At 41.3% G+C, this 24,780-nt stretch overlaps 2 protein-coding genes across 3 annotated transcripts in view; both read left to right on the plus strand.

Moving 5' to 3' along the window:
- atxn7l2a (ataxin 7-like 2a) overlaps positions 1-14,345 on the plus strand; it is a gene marked incomplete at its 5' end in the record, with an annotated part of 35,002 nt that extends 20,657 nt beyond the window's left edge. For both annotated transcript variants that reach the window (XM_080495159.1, XM_080495160.1), the window contains one exon: positions 14,028-14,345. In XM_080495159.1, the coding sequence (XP_080351285.1) occupies positions 14,028-14,045 (18 nt within the window). In that variant the 3' untranslated portion in view covers positions 14,046-14,345. The remainder of the gene's footprint in view (positions 1-14,027) is intronic.
- Positions 14,346-16,798: 2,453 nt separating this feature from the next.
- Positions 16,799-20,660, plus strand: cyb561d1 (cytochrome b561 family, member D1). Its single transcript, XM_080495843.1, has 3 exons — positions 16,799-17,308; positions 17,689-17,726; positions 20,138-20,660. The coding sequence occupies exons 1-3, from the start codon at positions 17,140-17,142 to the stop codon at positions 20,642-20,644; spliced, it is 714 nt and encodes a 237-aa protein (XP_080351969.1). The 5' UTR covers positions 16,799-17,139; the 3' UTR covers positions 20,645-20,660.
- Positions 20,661-24,780: the final 4,120 nt, after the last annotated feature.

The raw sequence follows: 24,780 nt of genomic DNA on the forward strand, positions 1-24,780 counted from the left end.
CAAACGCATAAATGCAGTAGATGGACACACACACTGTAAACAAACGCATAAATGCAGTAGATGGACACACACACTGTAAACAAACAAATACAGTAGATGGACACACACACTGTAAACAAACATAAATATAGTAGATGGACACACACACTGTAAACAAACATAAATATAGTAGATGGACACACACACTGTAAACAAACATAAATACAGTAGATGGACACACTGTCAATAAACGCATAAATACAGTAGATGGACACACACACTGTCAATAAATGCATAAATACAGTAGATGGACACACACACTGTAAACAAACGCAAATACAGTAGATGGACACACACACTGTAAACAAGCGCATAAATACAGTAGATGGACACAGACACTGTAAACAAGCGCATAAATACAGTAGATGGACACACACACTGTAAACAAGCGCATAAATACAGTAGATGGACACAGACACTGTAAACAAGCGCATAAATACAGTAGATGGACACACACACTGTAAACAAGCGCATAAATACAGTAGATGGACACAGACACTGTAAACAAGCGCATAAATACAGTAGATGGACACACACACTGTAAACAAGCGCATAAATACAGTAGATGGACACACACACTAAACAAACGCATAAATACAGTAGATGGACACACACACTGTAAACAAACGCATAAATACAGTAGATGGACACACACACTGTAAACAAACGCATAAATGCAGTAGATGGACACACACTGTAAACAAGCGCATAAATACAGTAGATGAACACACACTGTAAACAAACGCATAAATACAGTAGATGGACACAGACACTGTAAACAAGCGCATAAATACAGTAGATGGACACACACTGTAAACAAGCGCATAAATACAGTAGATGGACACACACACTAAACAAACGCATAAATACAGTAGATGGACACACACACTGTAAACAAGCGCATAAATACAGTAGATGGACACACACTGTAAACAAGCGCATAAATACAGTAGATGGACACACTAAACAAACGCATAAATGCAGTAGATGGACACACACACTGTAAACAAACGCATAAATGCAGTAGATGGACACACACACTGTAAACAAACAAATACAGTAGATGGACACACACACTGTAAACAAACATAAATATAGTAGATGGACACACACACTGTAAACAAACATAAATATAGTAGATGGACACACACACTGTAAACAAACATAAATACAGTAGATGGACACACTGTCAATAAACGCATAAATACAGTAGATGGACACACACACTGTCAATAAATGCATAAATACAGTAGATGGACACACACACTGTAAACAAACGCAAATACAGTAGATGGACACACACACTGTAAACAAACACAAATACAGTAGATGGACACACACACTGTAAACAAACGCATACAGTAGATGGACACACACACTGTAAACAAACGCATACAGTAGATGGACACACACACTGTAAACAAGCGCATAAATACAGTAGATGGACACACACACTGTAAACAAGCGCATAAATACAGTAGATGGACACACACACTGTAAACAAGCGCATAAATACAGTAGATGGACACACACACTGTAAACAAGCGCATAAATACAGTAGATGGACACACACACTGTAAACAAGCGCATAAATACAGTAGATGGACACACACACTGTAAACAAGCGCATAAATACAGTAGATGGACACACACTGTAAACAAGCGCATAAATACAGTAGATGGACACACACACTGTAAACAAACGCATAAATGCAGTAGATGGACACACACACTGTAAACAAGCGCATAAATGCAGTAGATGGACACACACACTGTAAACAAGCGCATAAATACAGTAGATGGACCCACACACTGTAAACAAGCGCATAAATACAGTAGATGAACACACACTGTAAACAAACGCATAAATACAGTAGATGGACACAGACACTGTAAACAAGCGCATAAATACAGTAGATGGACACACACTGTAAACAAGCGCATAAATACAGTAGATGGACACACACACTAAACAAACGCATAAATACAGTAGATGGACACACACACTGTAAACAAACACATAAATACAGTAGATGGACACACACTGTAAACAAACACATAAATACAGTAGATGGACACACACACTGTAAACAAGCGCATAAATACAGTAGATGGACACACACTGTAAACAAGCGCATAAATACAGTAGATGGACACACTGTAAACAAACGCATAAATGCAGTAGATGGACACACACACTGTAAACAAACGCATAAATGCAGTAGATGGACACACACACTGTAAACAAACAAATACAGTAGATGGACACACACACTGTAAACAAACATAAATATAGTAGATGGACACACACACTGTAAACAAGCGCATAAATACAGTAGATGGACACACACTGTAAACAAGCGCATAAATACAGTAGATGGACACACTGTAAACAAACGCATAAATGCAGTAGATGGACACACACACTGTAAACAAACGCATAAATGCAGTAGATGGACACACACACTGTAAACAAACATAAATATAGTAGATGGACACACACACTGTAAACAAACATAAATATAGTAGATGGACACACACACTGTAAACAAACACATAAATGCAGTAGATGAACACACACTGTAAACAAACACATAAATACAGGAGATGGACACTGTAAACAAACACATAAATGCAGTAGATGAACACACACTGTAAACAAACACATAAATACAGGAGATGGACACTGTAAACAAACACATAAATGCAGTAGATGAACACACACTGTAAACAAACACATAAATGCAGTAGATGGACACACTGTAAACAAACACATACATGCAGTAGATGAACACACACTGTAAACAAACACATAAATACAGGAGATGGACACACTGTAAAGAAACACATAAATGCAGTAGATGAACACACACTGTAAACAAACACATAAGTACAGGAGATGGACACACACTGTAAACAAACACATAAGTACAGTAGATGGACACTGTAAACAAACACATACACGCAGTAGATGAACACACACTGTAAACAAACACATAAATACAGTAGATGGACACACTGTAAACAAACACATAAATACAGTCGATGAACACACACTGTAAACAAACACATAAATACAGTAGATGAACACACACTGTAAACAAACGCATAAATACAGTAGATGGACACACACTGTAAACAAGCGCATAAATACAGTAGATGGACACAGACACTGTAAACAAGCGCATAAATACAGTAGATGGACACACACACTGTAAACAAGCGCATAAATACAGTAGATGGACACAGACACTGTAAACAAGCGCATAAATACAGTAGATGGACACACACACTGTAAACAAGCGCATAAATACAGTAGATGGACACACACACTAAACAAACGCATAAATACAGTAGATGGACACACACACTGTAAACAAACGCATAAATACAGTAGATGGACACACACACTGTAAACAAACGCATAAATGCAGTAGATGGACACACACACTGTAAACAAGCGCATAAATACAGTAGATGAACACACACTGTAAACAAACGCATAAATACAGTAGATGGACACAGACACTGTAAACAAGCGCATAAATACAGTAGATGGACACACACTGTAAACAAGCGCATAAATACAGTAGATGGACACACACACTAAACAAACGCATAAATACAGTAGATGGACACACACACTGTAAACAAACACATAAATACAGTAGATGGACACACACTGTAAACAAACACATAAATACAGTAGATGGACACACACTGTAAACAAACACATAAATACAGTAGATGGACACACACACTGTAAACAAGCGCATAAATACAGTAGATGGACACACACTGTAAACAAGCGCATAAATACAGTAGATGGACACACACACTAAACAAACGCATAAATACAGTAGATGGACACACACACTGTAAACAAACACATAAATACAGTAGATGGACACACACTGTAAACAAACACATAAATACAGTAGATGGACACACACACTGTAAACAAGCGCATAAATACAGTAGATGGACACACACTGTAAACAAGCGCATAAATACAGTAGATGGACACACTGTAAACAAACGCATAAATGCAGTAGATGGACACACACACTGTAAACAAACGCATAAATGCAGTAGATGGACACACACACTGTAAACAAACAAATACAGTAGATGGACACACACACTGTAAACAAACATAAATATAGTAGATGGACACACACACTGTAAACAAGCGCATAAATACAGTAGATGGACACACACTGTAAACAAGCGCATAAATACAGTAGATGGACACACTGTAAACAAACGCATAAATGCAGTAGATGGACACACACACTGTAAACAAACGCATAAATGCAGTAGATGGACACACACACTGTAAACAAACATAAATATAGTAGATGGACACACACACTGTAAACAAACATAAATATAGTAGATGGACACACACACTGTAAACAAACACATAAATGCAGTAGATGAACACACACTGTAAACAAACACATAAATACAGGAGATTGACACTGTAAACAAACACATAAATGCAGTAGATGAACACACACTGTAAACAAACACATAAATACAGGAGATGGACACTGTAAACAAACACATAAATGCAGTAGATGAACACACACTGTAAACAAACACATAAATGCAGTAGATGGACACACTGTAAACAAACACATACATGCAGTAGATGAACACACACTGTAAACAAACACATAAATACAGGAGATGGACACACTGTAAAGAAACACATAAATGCAGTAGATGAACACACACTGTAAACAAACACATAAGTACAGGAGATGGACACACACTGTAAACAAACACATAAGTACAGTAGATGGACACTGTAAACAAACACATACACGCAGTAGATGAACACACACTGTAAACAAACACATAAATACAGTAGATGGACACACTGTAAACAAACACATAAATACAGTCGATGAACACACACTGTAAACAAACACATAAATACAGTAGATGAACACACACTGTAAACAAACATAAATATAGTAGATGGACACACACACTGTAAACAAACATAAATATAGTAGATGGACACACACACTGTAAACAAACACATAAATGCAGTAGATGAACACACACTGTAAACAAACACATAAATACAGGAGATTGACACTGTAAACAAACACATAAATGCAGTAGATGAACACACACTGTAAACAAACACATAAATACAGGAGATGGACACTGTAAACAAACACATAAATGCAGTAGATGAACACACACTGTAAACAAACACATAAATGCAGTAGATGGACACACTGTAAACAAACACATACATGCAGTAGATGAACACACACTGTAAACAAACACATAAATACAGGAGATGGACACACTGTAAAGAAACACATAAATGCAGTAGATGAACACACACTGTAAACAAACACATAAGTACAGGAGATGGACACACACTGTAAACAAACACATAAGTACAGTAGATGGACACTGTAAACAAACACATACACGCAGTAGATGAACACACACTGTAAACAAACACATAAATACAGTAGATGGACACACTGTAAACAAACACATAAATACAGTCGATGAACACACACTGTAAACAAACACATAAATACAGTAGATGAACACACACTGTAAACAAACGCATAAATACAGTAGATGGACACACACTGTAAACAAGCGCATAAATACAGTAGATGGACACAGACACTGTAAACAAGCGCATAAATACAGTAGATGGACACACACACTGTAAACAAGCGCATAAATACAGTAGATGGACACAGACACTGTAAACAAGCGCATAAATACAGTAGATGGACACACACACTGTAAACAAGCGCATAAATACAGTAGATGGACACACACACTAAACAAACGCATAAATACAGTAGATGGACACACACACTGTAAACAAACGCATAAATACAGTAGATGGACACACACACTGTAAACAAACGCATAAATGCAGTAGATGGACACACACACTGTAAACAAGCGCATAAATACAGTAGATGAACACACACTGTAAACAAACGCATAAATACAGTAGATGGACACAGACACTGTAAACAAGCGCATAAATACAGTAGATGGACACACACTGTAAACAAGCGCATAAATACAGTAGATGGACACACACACTAAACAAACGCATAAATACAGTAGATGGACACACACACTGTAAACAAACACATAAATACAGTAGATGGACACACACTGTAAACAAACACATAAATACAGTAGATGGACACACACTGTAAACAAACACATAAATACAGTAGATGGACACACACACTGTAAACAAGCGCATAAATACAGTAGATGGACACACACTGTAAACAAGCGCATAAATACAGTAGATGGACACACACACTAAACAAACGCATAAATACAGTAGATGGACACACACTGTAAACAAGCGCATAAATACAGTAGATGGACACACACACTAAACAAACGCATAAATACAGTAGATGGACACACACACTGTAAACAAACACATAAATACAGTAGATGGACACACACTGTAAACAAACACATAAATACAGTAGATGGACACACACACTGTAAACAAGCGCATAAATACAGTAGATGGACACACACTGTAAACAAGCGCATAAATACAGTAGATGGACACACTAAACAAACGCATAAATGCAGTAGATGGACACACACACTGTAAACAAACGCATAAATGCAGTAGATGGACACACACACTGTAAACAAACAAATACAGTAGATGGACACACACACTGTAAACAAACATAAATATAGTAGATGGACACACACACTGTAAACAAACATAAATACAGTAGATGGACACACTGTCAATAAACGCATAAATACAGTAGATGGACACACACACTGTCAATAAATGCATAAATACAGTAGATGGACACACACACTGTAAACAAACGCAAATACAGTAGATGGACACACACACTGTAAACAAACACAAATACAGTAGATGGACACACACACTGTAAACAAACGCATACAGTAGATGGACACACACACTGTAAACAAACGCATACAGTAGATGGACACACACACTGTAAACAAGCGCATAAATACAGTAGATGGACACACACACTGTAAACAAGCGCATAAATACAGTAGATGGACACACACACTGTAAACAAGCGCATAAATACAGTAGATGGACACACACACTGTAAACAAGCGCATAAATACAGTAGATGGACACACACACTGTAAACAAGCGCATAAATACAGTAGATGGACACACACACTGTAAACAAGCGCATAAATACAGTAGATGGACACACACTGTAAACAAGCGCATAAATACAGTAGATGGACACACACTGTAAACAAACGCATAAATGCAGTAGATGGACACACACACTGTAAACAAGCGCATAAATGCAGTAGATGGACACACACACTGTAAACAAGCGCATAAATACAGTAGATGGACCCACACACTGTAAACAAGCGCATAAATACAGTAGATGAACACACACTGTAAACAAACGCATAAATACAGTAGATGGACACAGACACTGTAAACAAGCGCATAAATACAGTAGATGGACACACACTGTAAACAAGCGCATAAATACAGTAGATGGACACACACACTAAACAAACGCATAAATACAGTAGATGGACACACACACTGTAAACAAACACATAAATACAGTAGATGGACACACACTGTAAACAAGCGCATAAATACAGTAGATGGACACACTGTAAACAAACGCATAAATGCAGTAGATGGACACACACTGTAAACAAGCGCATAAATACAGTAGATGGACACACTGTAAACAAACGCATAAATGCAGTAGATGGACACACACACTGTAAACAAACGCATAAATGCAGTAGATGGACACACACACTGTAAACAAACAAATACAGTAGATGGACACACACACTGTAAACAAACATAAATATAGTAGATGGACACACACACTGTAAACAAGCGCATAAATACAGTAGATGGACACACACTGTAAACAAGCGCATAAATACAGTAGATGGACACACTGTAAACAAACGCATAAATGCAGTAGATGGACACACACACTGTAAACAAACGCATAAATGCAGTAGATGGACACACACACTGTAAACAAACATAAATATAGTAGATGGACACACACACTGTAAACAAACATAAATATAGTAGATGGACACACACACTGTAAACAAACACATAAATGCAGTAGATGAACACACACTGTAAACAAACACATAAATACAGGAGATTGACACTGTAAACAAACACATAAATGCAGTAGATGAACACACACTGTAAACAAACACATAAATACAGGAGATGGACACTGTAAACAAACACATAAATGCAGTAGATGAACACACACTGTAAACAAACACATAAATGCAGTAGATGGACACACTGTAAACAAACACATACATGCAGTAGATGAACACACACTGTAAACAAACACATAAATACAGGAGATGGACACACTGTAAAGAAACACATAAATGCAGTAGATGAACACACACTGTAAACAAACACATAAGTACAGGAGATGGACACACACTGTAAACAAACACATAAGTACAGTAGATGGACACTGTAAACAAACACATACACGCAGTAGATGAACACACACTGTAAACAAACACATAAATACAGTAGATGGACACACTGTAAACAAACACATAAATACAGTCGATGAACACACACTGTAAACAAACACATAAATACAGTAGATGAACACACACTGTAAACAAACATAAATATAGTAGATGGACACACACACTGTAAACAAACATAAATATAGTAGATGGACACACACACTGTAAACAAACACATAAATGCAGTAGATGAACACACACTGTAAACAAACACATAAATACAGGAGATTGACACTGTAAACAAACACATAAATGCAGTAGATGAACACACACTGTAAACAAACACATAAATACAGGAGATGGACACTGTAAACAAACACATAAATGCAGTAGATGAACACACACTGTAAACAAACACATAAATGCAGTAGATGGACACACTGTAAACAAACACATACATGCAGTAGATGAACACACACTGTAAACAAACACATAAATACAGGAGATGGACACACTGTAAAGAAACACATAAATGCAGTAGATGAACACACACTGTAAACAAACACATAAGTACAGGAGATGGACACACACTGTAAACAAACACATAAGTACAGTAGATGGACACTGTAAACAAACACATACACGCAGTAGATGAACACACACTGTAAACAAACACATAAATACAGTAGATGGACACACTGTAAACAAACACATAAATACAGTCGATGAACACACACTGTAAACAAACACATAAATACAGTAGATGAACACACACTGTAAACAAACGCATAAATACAGTAGATGGACACACACTGTAAACAAGCGCATAAATACAGTAGATGGACACAGACACTGTAAACAAGCGCATAAATACAGTAGATGGACACACACACTGTAAACAAGCGCATAAATACAGTAGATGGACACAGACACTGTAAACAAGCGCATAAATACAGTAGATGGACACACACACTGTAAACAAGCGCATAAATACAGTAGATGGACACACACACTAAACAAACGCATAAATACAGTAGATGGACACACACACTGTAAACAAACGCATAAATACAGTAGATGGACACACACACTGTAAACAAACGCATAAATGCAGTAGATGGACACACACACTGTAAACAAGCGCATAAATACAGTAGATGAACACACACTGTAAACAAACGCATAAATACAGTAGATGGACACAGACACTGTAAACAAGCGCATAAATACAGTAGATGGACACACACTGTAAACAAGCGCATAAATACAGTAGATGGACACACACACTAAACAAACGCATAAATACAGTAGATGGACACACACACTGTAAACAAACACATAAATACAGTAGATGGACACACACTGTAAACAAACACATAAATACAGTAGATGGACACACACTGTAAACAAACACATAAATACAGTAGATGGACACACACACTGTAAACAAGCGCATAAATACAGTAGATGGACACACACTGTAAACAAGCGCATAAATACAGTAGATGGACACACACACTAAACAAACGCATAAATACAGTAGATGGACACACACTGTAAACAAGCGCATAAATACAGTAGATGGACACACACACTAAACAAACGCATAAATACAGTAGATGGACACACACACTGTAAACAAACACATAAATACAGTAGATGGACACACACTGTAAACAAACACATAAATACAGTAGATGGACACACACACTGTAAACAAGCGCATAAATACAGTAGATGGACACACACTGTAAACAAGCGCATAAATACAGTAGATGGACACACTAAACAAACGCATAAATGCAGTAGATGGACACACACACTGTAAACAAACGCATAAATGCAGTAGATGGACACACACACTGTAAACAAACAAATACAGTAGATGGACACACACACTGTAAACAAACATAAATATAGTAGATGGACACACACACTGTAAACAAACATAAATACAGTAGATGGACACACTGTCAATAAACGCATAAATACAGTAGATGGACACACACACTGTCAATAAATGCATAAATACAGTAGATGGACACACACACTGTAAACAAACGCAAATACAGTAGATGGACACACACACTGTAAACAAACACAAATACAGTAGATGGACACACACACTGTAAACAAACGCATACAGTAGATGGACACACACACTGTAAACAAACGCATACAGTAGATGGACACACACACTGTAAACAAGCGCATAAATACAGTAGATGGACACACACACTGTAAACAAGCGCATAAATACAGTAGATGGACACACACACTGTAAACAAGCGCATAAATACAGTAGATGGACACACACACTGTAAACAAGCGCATAAATACAGTAGATGGACACACACACTGTAAACAAGCGCATAAATACAGTAGATGGACACACACACTGTAAACAAGCGCATAAATACAGTAGATGGACACACACTGTAAACAAGCGCATAAATACAGTAGATGGACACACACTGTAAACAAACGCATAAATGCAGTAGATGGACACACACACTGTAAACAAGCGCATAAATGCAGTAGATGGACACACACACTGTAAACAAGCGCATAAATACAGTAGATGGACCCACACACTGTAAACAAGCGCATAAATACAGTAGATGAACACACACTGTAAACAAACGCATAAATACAGTAGATGGACACAGACACTGTAAACAAGCGCATAAATACAGTAGATGGACACACACTGTAAACAAGCGCATAAATACAGTAGATGGACACACACACTAAACAAACGCATAAATACAGTAGATGGACACACACACTGTAAACAAACACATAAATACAGTAGATGGACACACACTGTAAACAAGCGCATAAATACAGTAGATGGACACACTGTAAACAAACGCATAAATGCAGTAGATGGACACACACACTGTAAACAAACGCATAAATGCAGTAGATGGACACACACACCGTAAACAAACATAAATATAGTAGATGGACACACACACTGTAAACAAACATAAATATAGTAGATGGACACACACACTGTAAACAAACATAAATACAGTAGATGGACACACTGTCAATAAACGCATAAATACAGTAGATGGACACACACACTGTCAATAAATGCATAAATACAGTAGATGGACACACACACTGTAAACAAACGCAAATACAGTAGATGGACACACACACTGTAAACAAACACAAATACAGTAGATGGACACACACACTGTAAACAAACGCATACAGTAGATGGACACACACACTGTAAACAAACGCATACAGTAGATGGACACACACACTGTAAACAAGCGCATAAATACAGTAGATGGACACACACACTGTAAACAAGCGCATAAATACAGTAGATGGACACACACACTGTAAACAAGCGCATAAATACAGTAGATGGACACACACACTGTAAACAAGCGCATAAATACAGTAGATGGACACACACTGTAAACAAGCGCATAAATACAGTAGATGGACACACACACTGTAAACAAGCGCATAAATACAGTAGATGGACACACACACTGTAAACAAACGCATAAATACAGTAGATGGACACACACACTGTAAACAAACGCAAATACAGTAGATGGACACACACACTGTAAACAAACGCAAATACAGTGGACACACACACACACTGTAAACAAACATAAATACAGTGGACACACACACTGTAAACAAACAAATACAGTGGACACACACACTGTAAACAAACGCATAAATACAGTAGATGGACACACACTGTAAACGAACACATAAATACAGTAGACACACACACTGTAAACAAACACATAAATACAGTGGATACACACACTGTAAACAAACGCATAAATACAGTAGATGGACACACACACTGTAAACAAATGCATAAATACAGTTGATGGGCACACACACTGTAAACAAACGCATAAATACAGTTGATGGGCACACACACTGTAAACAAACGCATAAATACAGTAGATGGACACACACACTGTAAACAAACAAATAAAGTAGACACACACACTGCAAACGCATAAATACAGTGGACACACACACTGTAAACAAACGCATAAATACAGTAGATGGACACACACTGTAAACAAACGCATAAATACAGTAGATGGACACACACTGTAAACAAACGCATAAATACAGTAGATGGACACACACTGTAAACAAACGCATAAATACAGTAGATGGACACACACACTGTAAACAAACGCATAAATACAGTAGATGGACACACTGTAAACAAACGCATAAATACAGTAGATGGACACACTGTAAACAAACGCATAAATACAGTAGATGGACACACACACTGTAAACAAACACATAAATACAGTAGATGGACACACACTGCCTCCATGCACCGGCCTGCACCACTCCACATATTGCATAAATACAATATGTTATACATATATTATAATGCAAAGATAAATGGAGAACCAAAACTATTTTCAGTTCAAGATACATTTTTTCAAGTCATCAGGCAAAGTGTCAGGTTGTCACTTTGATTGACAATTTAGTATTTTCTAACTGAAAAGCATCAAGTGACTGAACCACATTGACACTTTAGGTGGGTGTTTTGATTTTCAATGTACAATAAGATTCTCCTGAAAGCATCAATATTAACTCTTTTAATCGGGAGCAATTTAGCTTCAGAAAGGTGAGCTGAGGATACTTGCTCAGTTGGTAGTAGTAGTAGAGAGCTTTATTCCTCTCCAGGGGGAAACACAAACTTGCAACAGCTCAAGGTAAAAAGGTGCAGAACTTATAACGTTAAGGAATTAAAATATGTAAAAATCTAAACGAGCAAAAAAAGAGCACAAAAAATAGAATTTGTAAAAAAATTTAAAAAGAAAACAATCCAGTGAAAAAGAAAAATCCTCTAAAAAAAGAGTAAATTGCCAGGATTGATATACACACAGTGTAGATCGGTAAAGAGATGTACGTTGTGTGTGTTTTGAAAATCAGAGGTGATCACGCCGCCGTCTGACGTCACAAACGTGTACTAAGATCTGACGGTAGGAAATAATCCCCTGAACTGTTTACATGGACCGTGACGGGATCAGAACCCGGACTACGCCTAAGATTTCAGTCGGATGGAGGCATTTAATGTGATTAATTCTGGTCCATGTAAACACGGCTCATGGCAGGATGTCACACAAAGTTTAGTTTACACATTGAAGGTTTGTCAAATCCCTCCAAGGCCTGGACCAGGTGGGTCTCCTTAATATCAGCTGAGAAGCAAATGATAGTAAATCATACTTTATTCACACGGCACATCCAGTTAGAATTACAAGACAACGAATCACTAGAATCTGTCCAAATCTGCCAACATATGAAAGATGGTGAATGTGTGAGAAAGTGATCACCTGCAGAGCGACTCGACATGAAATGTGTGTGAACTCTGACCTCCTGCTGTCCAACAAACTAATGGCCAACGTTTCTTCTGTCTTCAGCCAAAACTGCACCATTAAGTGTGCCTGCCTTACAAAATCCACTACGAGGAGCCGCTCTGCTCTGCTCAGCCCACCATGAGCCAACGGGAGGCTGTGTGTGTGTGTGTGTGTGTGTGTGTGTGTGTGTGTGTGTGTGTGTGTGTGTGTGTGTGTGTGTGTGTGTGTGTGTGTGTGTGTGTGTGTGTGTGTGTGTGTGTGTGTGTGTGTGTGTGTGTGTGTGTGTGTGTGTGTGTGTGTGTGTGTGTGTCAGAGTGAGGGAGGACTGGGAGGATGAAAGTCAGAGTATGGATTTAGAAATACCTCAAGACCATCCGGTTATGCTGCTAAATTAAATATGTTGTTTATAAAAAAAAAGAAATTAAAAAATTTCATTTTCACTCTTTGTCTCTGGCACATGATTGATCCACGTTAGCGTGTCAACGTCCAGGTAGAAACTTCTCCGGTCTCTTTCCTGTCACTTCAGTCTCCTGCTAGTAAGATCGCCAGGATTAAATCCAAGTAAAGAAAAGTCTAAGAGGAAAATGAATTTACATAAAAAAGCTTGAAGCTAAAACAGACGAAACTATGGAACGGATAAAACCTACTTTAAAATGGCCATTCTAGCTAAAGCACAGGAAAAGGAAAACCAGGTGAAATTCCATGAACCTTTAGAGTAAAATAAACGTTATCGCTTGTGTCGTCGTCTTTTTTTTTCCCAGCTTGATTCGGTGGGAAATGGAAAAACCTGCGTTCAGCCGCATTGCACGGAAATGTCCAATGTGATTTCTTGAAGGGAGAAATTATCACATTTCCTCCTCAACAGTAGTCTCACACACTTCCACCCAAGTCTGGCTGCTTTAAGAAATATAAACAATTTTTTTTGCTTCATTTTTACAACTATATTCAATTTTTCCAGGATTTCAACCCATTTACTACTATTGTTTCATAAATAATCTCCCCTGTGGTTTAAGTGAAGTTGTAATTATTTCAGATTAGTCCTCTAACCCTTAAACGGTTACCTGATCGTAGGTTGTGACCTTGTTGTGCCGGAGCAGAAAGCAGAGCTGCAGTCGACCAGCTCTCCGTGACGTCACCATCAGTGACGTGATGCTGGAATCTGATGAGAGGAATTCTCCCGTCACAGGAAGCTGGATTAGAGCCGAGCTTCTTTTGAATTGTACCTTCATGTCATTTCACCAGGTCACTGAGGAGAAGTGGTTCTGCAAGTTACACTGGAAAATCACTGACGTGCAAACTTTACTAGGGTTATGAGTGTCGGCCTGTTTTTACTGTTTGACGTGTTATATCCTCATCATTTGTTGTGTTGCAGCCACAGCTGGATGACTCGTCCAGATGTTTGTGGGATTTGAAAGCACAACCGACATGCAGCCAGCCTTTGCAAAGTTTTTATTGCATCTATTCCAGCATTTCTGTGTCTGGATGGAAAATCCTGCAAGACGAGAGGTGTATTCAGTGTATTTTGTTAATTTCATTTAAAATAAATTGAAGATATGGACAAGAAACAACGTAATATGAATGGATGAAAGGGAGAACAATCTTCTAGTTATCTGCCTCCCACACACACACACATTATGAACCAATGGCTGGAGACAAAGCAATTCTAACATCATTTCACGAGGCAGAGACCAAAGAACCTGATGATCCAGTATGTCAGTGGTTCTGTAGGTGGATGAGAGCTGATGGTACATGTGTGTTACATGTTGATGTAAACTCGACGCAAACAAGGCTGAGCAGGTATGTACCTCAATTATTTCTTGTGCAGTATATTGTATTTTCTTCTTTAAGTGTCGGTGAGAAGAGAAATGCAATTTCAGTTCTCTATATGTGGCACAGACAGACAAACATTGAACTTTATTGATAAACATGTAAATGATTGATTGCAGCATGTTATACATTTGATTTTACATTTCTCTCATAACCATTAATAGTTTTCTTTCTCATGTGAATGCACTGAAGAAAAGTTTCATCCCAGAAAGAAGCTTCTTATTTAGATGCCTGATTATAATAAGTTAATTATTAGTCACACTTCAGTGAGAGAGGATGAATAGTAATGTATTTTTTTTAACATAAAGACTTTTCCTTTGAAAAAAAGTAGCTGAACATTGGTTAAAAATCACGGCGGGGAGAGAAAAACGGTTTGTCAGAGAAAAGACGCTGGAAGTGGAGTTAAAAAAAACATTTTAATCATAACTGATAACAGAGGAAGAATGTTTTAGGTGCAACATTGTGAGGATATTTTAGGGACATTGTTTCATACAATGTTCTTCTACATTTTAAATGTCCCCTCAGTGTATCATGATCACAAACGTAGAACCTTCTAGAAACGTGTGTAACCCTGGTTCTCTGAGGAGCAGAGTGGGTCTCGTTCATCCTGGTGGAAACGACGCTTCACAACACAAGCTAGCTCAGAAACGTCCGTAAATATTAAATACGATATAAATTGCAGAGGAATGTTTCAATTAATAATATAGATCAATGCTGCTGCTAATCATTAGATTAAAATAAAATGTAAATATAGCATTTAAAGGGTTAGAAATTACAGTTTGACGTGATTAGACATTCTTTAAATGAACCCAGTAGAACAATGAATCAAAACAATTGATTTATTCATAATAAAGTGTCCAGAAATATCAAAACGAATGGTGCTATTTTCACACTGTAGTTTTAATTTAAAGGGTTAAGAACTAAATGAACGCTTGACCTAGAAACACGTTCAGACTGCACGGTGGCATTTGAAGGGTTAAAAACGGGGATTAGATTAGAGCGCAGCAGGAAGTGAACCTGTCCCGGTGAGACACTGGTCCTGGTCCTGCTCCTGGTCCTGCTCCTGCTCCTGGTCTACAGACGGATCCAGGTCTCTGCTCTCTGACAGGAGGTGACCCCCCCCCCCCCCCGGACTCTAATCCTCCGGACTCCGAGGGATTAACGACTCTTCCCTGCGTCAGATTAAAGGAAACGGACTGAAGTGTGCAGCTCGTCTGGAGGTCCCCTGGTCCGGGAGGTCCCCTGGTCCCGGTCCCGGTCCCTGACGGTGGCCCTCCCGGCCATGGCTCTCCCCTCCTCCGGCCCCCCCGCGGTGAGCCCGGCCGGGCTCGGCTGCAGGTAGCCGGGCATGGAGCGCGGCATGCGGTCGGAGGTGGAGTACAGCCCGGTGGAAGAGGGGCTCGGCATGCGGGACTTCTGGCTCTACGTGTGGCTGCGGAGAGCCGCCGTCGTAGCGGCGCACGTTACCGGTCTGGGTCTGACCCTCATCATCTCCCTGCTGTCCAGACCCGGAACCAGTGAGTAGAGCCACCATGGGGGGCTGGAGCCACTAGAGCCACTAGGTCTATAGACATGGAGCAGTAGATCCTCTAGGTCTATAGACATGGAGGACTAGATCTATAGACATGGAGGACTAGATCTATAGACATGGAGCAGTAGATGCTCTAGGTCTATAGACATGGAGCAGTAGATCCTCTAGGTCTATAGACATGGAGAACTATATCTATAGACATGGAGCAGTAGATCTATAGACATGGAGCAGTAGATGCTCTAGATATATAGACATGGAGGATAGATCCTCTAGGTCTATAGACATGGAGCAGTAGATCTATAGACACAATAGATCCACTGTGGATCTGAAATATGAGGCAGATTCTCACTGTTGTGTCTGTTACAGGTCTGTTCTCTTGGCATCCACTCTGCATGTCTTTTGCTGTAAGTCTATAACACACACACACACACACACACACACACACACACACACACACACACACACACACACACACACACACACACACACACACACAGAGTGGAAGTCTCTTCCCACCTTCCACCTGATTTGGAAAAGAAAAGTGTAAAACCTTTTGAACTGCAGTAAAACAGCTCATATTGATGTGATCTGGAGTTTAGCTGCATTTATTGAAAGTCTCTGCTCCTTTTCTGCAATTTAACACCTTCTGTTGATATTTTGCAAGCCCCCCCACCCCCCCCCCCTCTTCCACCCCCCCCCCCCCCCCCCCAATTCTGAGATGTTAACTTTCTGAGAGGCCATGAACTTTTAGTGAACATTTTTAGTGAAAAGCAGCAGATTTACATGGCTGAGTTCAAAGTCATATTTATCTTGTGGAGCGGTAAGATCGTTACATGATTCTGCAAAAGCTTCCTGGAGCCACTAGAGGCTCTATAGAGTCACCAGAGCAGCTGAAGAGGAGCTGTGGAGTCACCAGAGTAGCTGAAGAGTCACCAGAGTAGCTGAAGAGCCAATAGAGGATCTATAGAGTCACCAGAGCAGCTGAAGAGGAGCTGTAGAGTCACCAGAGTAGCTGAAGAGCCACTAGAGGATCTATAGAGTCAGCAGAGTAGCTGAAGAGCCATTAGAGGATCTATAGAGTCAGCAGAGTAGCTGAAGGGCCATTAGAGGATCTATAGAGTCACCAGAGTAGCTGAAGAGTCATTAGAGGATCTATAGAGTCACCAGAGCAGCTGTCGAGTCACCAGCGTAGCTGAAGAGCCACTAGAGGATCTATAGAGTCAGCAGAGTAGCTGAAGAGCCATTAGAGGATCTATAGAGTCACCAGAGTAGCTGAAGGGCCATTAGATGATCTATAGAGTCACCAGAGCAGCTGTAGAGTCACCAGCGTAGCTGAAGAGCCACTAGAGGATCTATAGAGTCAGCAGAGTAGCTGAAGAGCCATTAGAGGATCTATAGAGTCAGCAGAGTAGCTGAAGGGCCATTAGAGGATCTATAGAGTCAGCAGAGTAGCTGAAGAGCCACTAGAGGATCTATAGAGTCACCAGAGCAGCTGTAGAGTCACCAGCGTAGCTGAAGAGCCACTAGAGGATCTATAGAGTCAGCAGAGTAGCTGAAGAGCCATTAGAGGATCTATAGAGTCAGCAGAGTAGCTGAAGGGCCATTAGAGGATCTATAGAGTCACCAGAGTAGCTGAAGAGCCATTAGGGGATCTATAGAGTCACCAGAGTAGCTGAAGAGCCACTAGAGGATCTATAGAGTCACCAGAGTAGCTGAAGAGCCACTAGAGGATCTATAGAGTCACCAGAGCAGCTGTAGAGTCACCAGTGTAGCTGAAGAGCCACTAGAGGATCTATAGAGTCAGCAGAGTAGCTGAAGAGCCATTAGAGGATCTATAGAATCAGCAGAGTAGCTGAAGAGCCATTAGAGGATCTATAGAGTCAGCAGAGTAGCTGAAGAGCCATTAGAGGATCTATAGAGCCACTAGAGGAGCCGAACAGCCACTCGAGGAGCTGAAGAGCTGCAGGTTTTACTAAAGCTATGGAGCTACTGTGACTGACTAATTATTGTCCGTGGTACCTTAAAGCACGGCGAGTGTAGCGCCGCTCTGCTGGAGAAACACAGCCAGTTCTTCCAGGTTAAATATTAACGGCTCCTCGTCTTCCTTCCACTCTGAATAATAGATGAAAGCTCTGACAGCTATTGTCTTACACACAGTCACTGTGTCAGAGAGGCAGACTGAGCAGCATGACAGCCACACACACACACACACACACACACACACACACACACACACACACACACACACACACACACACACACACACACACAGACGTTCTTTTATTAAAAACAGACTGAAATCAGTCACATGAGATGGAGATAAGGTTTGAACACCACCAGTCAAGTGTTGAGCACTCGCAGTGTGAATGCTGCAGAGACAGTTCTCATCATGAAGCTTTATTATGGTGCTTTTCCACTGGCACCTACTCAGCCCTACCCGACTTGCCTGGCCTCGCCTCAGTCATTTTCCATTACGATCTAGCACAAGTCACTGGGGTTTTGCCAGCAGCTGATGTAAAAAACAACAACAAACAAACGCTGTGATACTTTAATGGAAAGGCTAAACGGTGTTCGCCAGCAGAAGCTACGGGTTTTGAACAACTGCTGTGAAAAGGGGCCACTCGGGGAAGCTGGTCACCAGTTAACAGGGAACCCAGTTAATCCACAACACCGCGGCTCAGAGACCTCCTGGGCTCACATGTGGTGGGAAAGCATCTGTAGCGAGTAGAGTGGAGTGGAGTAGGGCTGAGGAGGAGCGCCATCACTGCCTTACATCCTGGTTGTGTTCTAATGAGTGTGTATGGTCGCCCCACAGTACTGCCTGTGTCTGACGGAAGGCGTCCTCCTCCTCTCGGCTGACGGATCTTTCTTCTGCTTCAAGTCCCGTAAAGGGAAAGTCCGCCTCCACTGGTTCCTCCAGGCCCTGGTCCTGATGGCCGCGGCCGTCGGCCTGGGCTTCATGGTGGCCAGCAAGAACGTGTCGGAGCGCCCCCACCTGGCCAGCTGGCACAGCGTGCTGGGCGCCTGCACCCTGTGCACCACGGTGCTGCAGGCGGGCTGCGGCCTGTGCGTCAGCTGCCCCCGGCTGCTGCGCCGCCCCTCCTCCCAGCCCCGCCTCCGGCTCTACCACGCCACCTGCGGCCTGGTGGTGTACCTGCTGGCCACCGGCACCGTCATGCTGGCCATGTTCTCCGACTGGTTCCAGGCCACGGTGAAGGGGGCGGCGTGGTGGGCCTTCCTGCTGCTGCCCCTCGTCCCCGCCCTGGTGGTGATGAACCAGATCACTAGCGCCTACCTGCCCCGCAAGAAGATGAGCAGCTAGGGAGCTGGAGGAGGTGGAGGACGTGGAGGACGTGGAGAGCAGCGTCCCGTCTCCAACCAGCCCCTAAACTCTATTTATTCTTTTCTGCTTTTAGTCCATGAGGATTTTCAAAACCATTTACCCCCCTGAAGCCCCCAGAGTCCCTCCAGGAAAACCAGACAAACATGACGGTGAAGCCAAAACTGATGGCCACGCCCACTCTGGCCTACCTGCAATCATGTTAACCGTTAATCAATGTGTCTTTGTGTGCACTCGGGTGGTGGTGGTGGTGGTGTCCCTCCACCCTCCTGCAAGGTTTCATATTTCTCTGGTTCAATACTCCCCGTTTTAGCTCAGTTGACTTGACAATGTTGTGGAGAAGAAATGGCAAGCTGCATATAATTTACTACCACTCACTACTACGTACTACCACTCACTACTACGTACTACCACTCACTGTGATGTACTACCATTCAATACGATGTACTACCACTCACTACCATTCACTACGATGTACTACCATTCATTACGATGTACTACCACTCACTACCATTCACTACGATGTACTACCATTCATTACGATGTACTACCACTCACTACGATGTACTACCACTCACTGCTATGTACTACCACCCACTACGATGTACTACCACTCACTAGGATGTGATACCATTCACTAGGATGTGATACCACTCACTACGATGTACTACCACTCACTGCTATGTACTACCATTCACTACGATGTAGTACCACTCACTACGATGTACTACCATTCACTACGATGTACTACCATTCACTACGATGTACTACCATTCACTAGGATGTGATACCACTCACTACGATGTACTACCATTCACTACCACCCACTACGATGTACTACCACCAACTACGATGTACTACCACTCACTACGATGTACTACCACTCACCACAACATCGTCTGCATACAGGATACACACGTCTTCACACTGAGTGGACCGACACTATGAAGGACAGAGGACAGAAGCTGACATGTTTCCATCACACTAATCTGTGTGTGTGGTTGTGTTGCAAAAACAGCACCAACTAGTGGCCTTGTGTGCAAACGACACACTTCATAAACTACAGGCCTTTTTAAACTACAGGCCTTCCAAACTACAGACTTTCCAGGGTTTTCAAAACGTTTCCGTCCGACCGACCAACTGAACGTTTCCACAACAAAACCCAGATCTTTCAGGTACTTGCTTCCTCTTCCATCCAACTGTCCTCTTGTCTGAAGCTTTTATTAGGAGAATGACCATATTTGGTCACTTTAAGATGAATGACATTGACAGAATCATGATTGTAAACACTGTTAAACACTTTAAACTATTGCACCTGTTAACTACTAGCAGTGGGAACAGGAGAGTCCTGGTGCTCAGGACAGGAAAAGACTTTTGAAGCCATAAATAAAACAGAATGGGGGATTTTGTTCAGTTCAACGTTTTCTCACAAGTATATTTATTTTCACTGACTTTAAAATGTCTAAATGTATTTCAGCGAGTGGCCTCTGAAGGTTTGTCACCTCCGAGGACCATCGTCATTTTTGAAGCACTGACGCTGGAGAAGTAATCTGATTACACCCGCAATTCCTAAAGGGCATCCAGACTTCCTAACCCGAACCCTAAATAAGAGCTTTAAATGAAATGGATATTTTTTAAACTGAGAAAACATAATCAGGCATCACGTATCGATAAAATAAAAGACAGTTTGCACTTCGGTACCTTCCCGACTCTGAATGTTGTCATGGTGACGTCCGGTTGTGTCCTGAGAGCTGGACTGTTCAGTCAGACCCACTGAAGACGGTCTAATAGCAGAAGCTCCAGCGGTTCCCGAAACCTAAAGGGGCCCTGTGGTGGACCATGTGGTGGTCCCTGTGGTGGACCTTGTGGTAGACCATGTGGTAGACCTTGTGGTGGACCATGTGGTGGACCTTGTGGTGGACCATGTGGTGGACCTTGTGGTGGACCCTGTGGTGGACCTCGTGGTGGACCATGTGGTAGACCTTGTGGTGGACCTTGTGGTAGACCATGTGGTGGACCTTGTGGTGGACCATGTGGTGGACCCTGTGGTGGACCTTGGGGTAGACCATGTAGTGGACCTTGTGGTGGACCATGTGGTAGACCATGTGGTGGACCATGTGGTGGACCCTGTGGTGGACCATGTGGTGGACCTTGGGGTAGACCATGTGGTGGACCTTGGGGTAGACCATGTGGTGGACCATGTGGTGGACCATGTGGTGGACCTTGTGGTGGACCCTGTGGCACTGAGACCGTCTGCTGCTTCACTCGGCTCAGGATTCAAACTGCTCAGGACGCGTCTCCTCCCAGCCCGGGAGGAGGGATCAGGGCTCAGGTTCAGACTGCGACATGCAGCTCTGTGACAAACTTTATTTATTCTCCGGACACGTCCACAGTGGATGAAGTTTAAAATAAACAACATGTGCTTGTTCATCAGTGACGACGAAGTATCAAGTTCTTCACGCTGCCGCCGCGTTATCTCAGCTCCCCCTGCTGGTCAGGTCTGCTTCACTGTTGTTTCCACTACTTTTAGTCGCTGTATGACCCCTAGTGGACAAACTAGGAACCGCCTTTATACGTTTATTGACTCCTCTTTATTTTGACACTCGTCCCACTGAGTTTTCTCTCGGGTTCTCTGAAAACTGGATTTTTATGTATCAGAGATGTTTTACTTTTTTTTTTTTCGGGTCAAGTTTCCTTTGAATCCCAAACCCTGTTCACTTTTCTGTGTGTGTGTGTGTGTGTGTGTGTGTGTGTGAACTTCCTCCAATAAACAGTTAAGTTATCTGCAGGTTGTCTTTATTTCCAGTGACAGAACAACGTTTGAGTGTCTGCAGCTGCTTTCAGAACAGAGTCACGATTGTGACCAACGCTTTGCCCATTTTCATTGTCGTGTCAATGAAAGTAACAAAGTACAACTCCTTCATTACCTCATGAAGAATCTTAGGTATCCATACTTTACTGGAGCAATTATGTTTCAGCCTACTTTTTACTTCTACTTCCATTTTCAAGTGATTACTTGTACTTTCTACTCTCTACATTACCACAAGAAAACAGCTTCGTTACTCTTGTTTCATTTCGGTGTGTTTTATGGGATAATCATCGGTTTTAAAAAGAAATCCCATACAGATAACTCGCACCCTCAAGATAATGGATTTAATTTTGTTTGGATGAGAAGTATAAACACGTCCCATTTCGTCACCCTATTAGTTGGTACGCGATACGAAGACGTGGGACTTGAGCAAAGTGTCCCAGACAAGCAGTGAGGAGGTCTGGGAGCAGGAAGGGCAGCCAGCCCTCGTACCTCCCAGGCGAACCTGGAGGAGTTATTGGAAGTGGTTGGGTCAATGCCTTTCCTACACAAAGAAGAGCACAATTGTTTATCACCTAGTTAAGAAAGGATCTCCTGTGGTATCAAATCAGAAACTTGTGCATTCCTTCTTGGACCATTTTATGTTACCTTGAACGAGAAAAACAACACTATCATCCCATGCAAATGTGTGCGTCTTGAAAGCAAATGTTGGAGTGTAATTGTACAAATTATTTAACAAAAACAAGTCAGGCTCTGACTTGTTTTCTGCGGCAAACTCTACACGCAGAGTGCCACCAGCTAACGGCTTTCAAAATAATATACCATTACAGTCATTATGGCATTTAGAAACAATGCTGGATGGGGTGGTGCACTGTCTGGAAGCAACTTCCCCTGGAGGAAATTGAAATTCCCTCAGATTTTAACTTCCCCCGTGACATACACACACTAGATTATGGGGTTGGCACCACTCCTCTGCTTCCCTTTGGCCTGAGCTTCTTGTTGTTCGTCAGGTGAGTCACGCTTTTGTTTTCTAAGCGGAGACACAGCGAGGCCTGTAGAGGCCTGCATCCCACCAAGCAGGACTTTCTCTTGTGGAGGGAGCTTCAGGATCAACCCTGGGTTTTCTGTCCTGTGACACTGGTTCACTTCGTCCAGGCAGAACATGTTCTGGGTAAGAGATCAACCAGTAGAAAAGCTCCGCCCCCCTGACCAATCAGATCTCTTGGAAAATGACCTGCCTGGTCTTAGGAGATCCCTTCTACATTACAGTAGATACGTTTTCCCCACTATCAACTAAATCCTATTGAGT

This window comes from Blennius ocellaris (assembly GCF_963422515.1).
Source record: "Blennius ocellaris genome assembly, chromosome: 4".
Classification (NCBI taxonomy): Eukaryota; Metazoa; Chordata; class Actinopteri; order Blenniiformes; family Blenniidae; genus Blennius; species Blennius ocellaris.